Source organism: Panicum virgatum, chromosome 4K, assembly GCF_016808335.1.
Source record: "Panicum virgatum strain AP13 chromosome 4K, P.virgatum_v5, whole genome shotgun sequence".
Taxonomy (NCBI): Eukaryota; Viridiplantae; Streptophyta; class Magnoliopsida; order Poales; family Poaceae; genus Panicum; species Panicum virgatum.
Window position 1 is genome coordinate 30,615,190 of NC_053139.1, and position 3,361 is coordinate 30,618,550.

The 3,361-nt window shown below is 47.1% G+C and overlaps 1 protein-coding gene across 1 annotated transcript; it reads left to right on the forward strand.

The window, feature by feature from the left end:
• Positions 1-2,580: 2,580 nt before the first annotated feature.
• Positions 2,581-3,132, forward strand: LOC120702119 (RING-H2 finger protein ATL39-like). The gene has a single exon (XM_039985880.1). The coding sequence runs from the start codon at positions 2,581-2,583 to the stop codon at positions 3,130-3,132; it is 552 nt and encodes a 183-aa protein (XP_039841814.1).
• Positions 3,133-3,361: the final 229 nt, after the last annotated feature.

Genomic DNA, 3,361 nt, shown 5'->3' on the forward strand with positions numbered 1-3,361 from the left:
CTTTTATCAACATCTATGTATATATAAAAGTATATATTTGTAGCCATTTCTTTACCAAATTACTGAAGAGATTGTTTTAATCCATTTAAATTATTTATTGCTATTCAAGAGTTGGATAGACTATGGATGTACAAAGCACGGACGCCTATTTCCATGGAGAACTTTATAATTTCAATCAAGTTGTGGAGCACCACACAAGAAATGAGAAGATACCAATAATACCTTCTCCATGCTAGTATTTTTAGAGGCGGACGTGTTACCCGCCTCTGGAAACAATATTTTTACCTACGAAAAGCAGAGGTGGGTACCTCACCCACCCCTAAAAATGGGTTTGTACCCGCTCCTACAAACTCTCTTCGTAGTAGTAGTGTGAGATAGTTTATTGTCCAGTTGTAGCGAAAATGGCCTCTCATGCCATATTTCAATATAATATTTTGGTGATTGATATAGACAACACAACACTTGGACTAATATGATTGTTAAGATGACCATTCTCAGGCTTTTAGGTTCAAGTGATGACAAAGAGAAGATAGGCGTAGTTAGGCCCGAAGGGCCGCACCTAAGCTGCGAGCTAGGGTTTGGCACCGGATTAACCGGTGTTGGGTGTTTTACACTCACCGGTGTAATGGACTTGGAGGCCGAAGAAGCAGCAGGAGTTTTACAGGCACCGGTTAAACCGGCGATCAAGGCAAAGTGAACGTCGGTGTAGTTGTCCAGAGAATTGGTTTTCGAGAACTCTAGGACAATTACATGCACCGGTTAAACCGGCCATGAAGATACATTCACCGGTTGATTACGTCGGTTGATTAAGGTAGCCGTTGAAGTATAACGGCTAATTGGAAAAAGGTGCTCACCGGTTAAACCGGTGATGACACAAAGTGGATCATCGGTTTAACCGGTGATAGCGCTTTTTGTCAGCCACTTTTCCAACGGCTCTTTTGTGGTGTGTGGGCTATATATATACCCCCCAAGGCCGGTTGCTGCATATGGTTGGACGCCAGAAAAGTTTAAGGAAGTGTTGCCCAAGCAAACTAATATCTCCAACCATCCTAGCAAAGCTTAGTGTCATATCTATCTTGTGAGAAGCTTTGAGAGAGTGCTTTGTGCACTTGTATAGGGATTAGTTCTTGCGAGAGCTCCCTTGAGCAAAGTCTTGCTGAGGCAAGCAACCGTGTACTCGTCATGTAACCCTCCGACTTGGTGTGGAGCGGCAACGACACTTTGTGCGGGGAAGGAGACCCCTCTTGGTGAGAAGCTCCAATAGTGAAGACGGTGCAGTTGGTGACGCTTTGAGAGTGACGGTGGCAGTGGCCTTGTCTTGGTGACTTGGCGCCACTTAGCCTTTGCTTGCCGGAAGCCTTGGTGGCGAACGCAAGACGGTGATCGAGCGAAGAGACTTGGCATCACACTTGTTCGTGTTGGACAAGTGGCCGTGGACGTAGGGAGGGACTTGGTGTCCTAACCGAACCACGTTAAATTGTGTGTCTTGGTGTCTTCACGGGAGTTTGCATATTCTCTCTCTTACCTCTTTACTTACCGTATTACGTTTCCGCATTTGCTCTATCTTGTGTGTCTTTACTTTCCTAGTTAGTTTGATTAGGATTGGCTATAGGTTGCAAGTCTTTTAGGGGTAAGTAGAGAGTAGCATAGATAAACCTTAGTCATAACTAGCATGTGTAGGACGTGTTAGGTTTATCTTATGCAAATAGATTGAGCCCTAGGATAAAAAGCGATTAGCGACCCTATTCACCTCCTCCCCCTCTAGGGTCGGACACCCCGGTGATCCTTACACCAGTACAACATAGAAAAACACATGTTCTTGTCCAGTGGATCGTCTCTCAAGTCTTGACGGTATATTAACATAACAATGGTTGGATATAGAATATAACAAGACATTATTCCTTGTCAAACAAGCAGAAGAAATTAACATGCATGATTACACGTTCTTTCTTGGCCACCAAGCCACCGGCCTGATTTTATAGTTTTAGCTGCTTCCTTCCTCCCTCTGCATACATAAATCATGTCGTGCCCTGCTAAGAAACATCTTGGGAGCCACTGACTGCGGTTTAAAAATCCGAACTGAATAGGACACGAACAAAACGAATTGCTATATAACACATCAGCTCATAGTATATCAAGGAATATTATTACTACGGGATTCAGCTACTTTGCCATGTGCCTTTTGGCACACGGCAAAGCCCCTTTTGCACACTGTGCTATTTTTCGAACACACGGCAAAAACTTTGTCGTGTGCTACTTTGGCCCACGGCAAAAAAGAAAAAGTTTGTTTGACGCCCACTCAGCAAGGCACAATCATGGATTATATGTCAGTCATGACGAATCTACGAGCTTAACTGACGTCGACTTCACTTCTTAAAACACGTTCTTTTACCTTCTTTCCATCAGACTTCAGCCACGCATGATTAATTTCCTACACTTATTTTTGTGAGGGTCCGAGAATGTGCCAAGCAGCTAGCTCATTTTTATATGTATGTAACTAGTACACCAGCTTGTCTGGCCTATACCCCGCATATTAATTCCAGCTTGCATCTCTTCTTGTGCATCCGCTGTTGCAGCGCCATGCGCGGCGGCACCCCGAGCAGCAGCGGCGATGCGCCGGCGACTTCACCGTCACCGCTACCCCGCGCGTTGATCATCTCGTTGGCCGCCTTGCTGTCCATGTTCTTCGTCACCTTCGCCGGAGTGGCGGCGCTCGTTTTCCGCTGCTGCCAGAGGAGGGCTGGCGCCGGCTCCGAGCATACGCCGCCGCGCGCCCCGGTCCCATGCGAGCGAGATGCCCGGCCCTTTCCCGTAGAGACGATGCCGCCGGCGTTCGCCTACGCTCGCGGGCATGATGACGAACGCGGCGGCACGGCGGCGTGCGAGTGTGCGGTGTGCCTCGGCGCCGTGAAAGAAGGGGAGATGGTGCGGCAGCTGCCGGATTGCGGTCACATGTACCACGTCGAGTGTATTGACCGGTGGTTGGCAGCGTACCGGACGTGCCCGTTGTGCCGGTCTGAGCTTGATCCCTTCAAGGCGAACTCCGATGTGCTGCCACCGCCTCGGCCTCCGCAGGAGTATCCACATGATCATCAACTGCCTGTTTATCTCAGAAAAAAAAAGTGCAGCTAGACCCTGCCTAGTTGTGTGAACAAGCACAGAAATTAGGGTTGCGACTTGCGACAATTTTATTGGTCAAACAAAGAAGGGCGAGGGCCGGGGATAAGAATGGCCTCTATTGGTCCACGCATGATTTAGAACTCGCCTAATGTAATGGCTATATATAGCGCAAGTTTCATAAAAAAAATTTATATTTAAAAATATCATATCAGCAAAACAGATGATGCGGTATAATATTTAC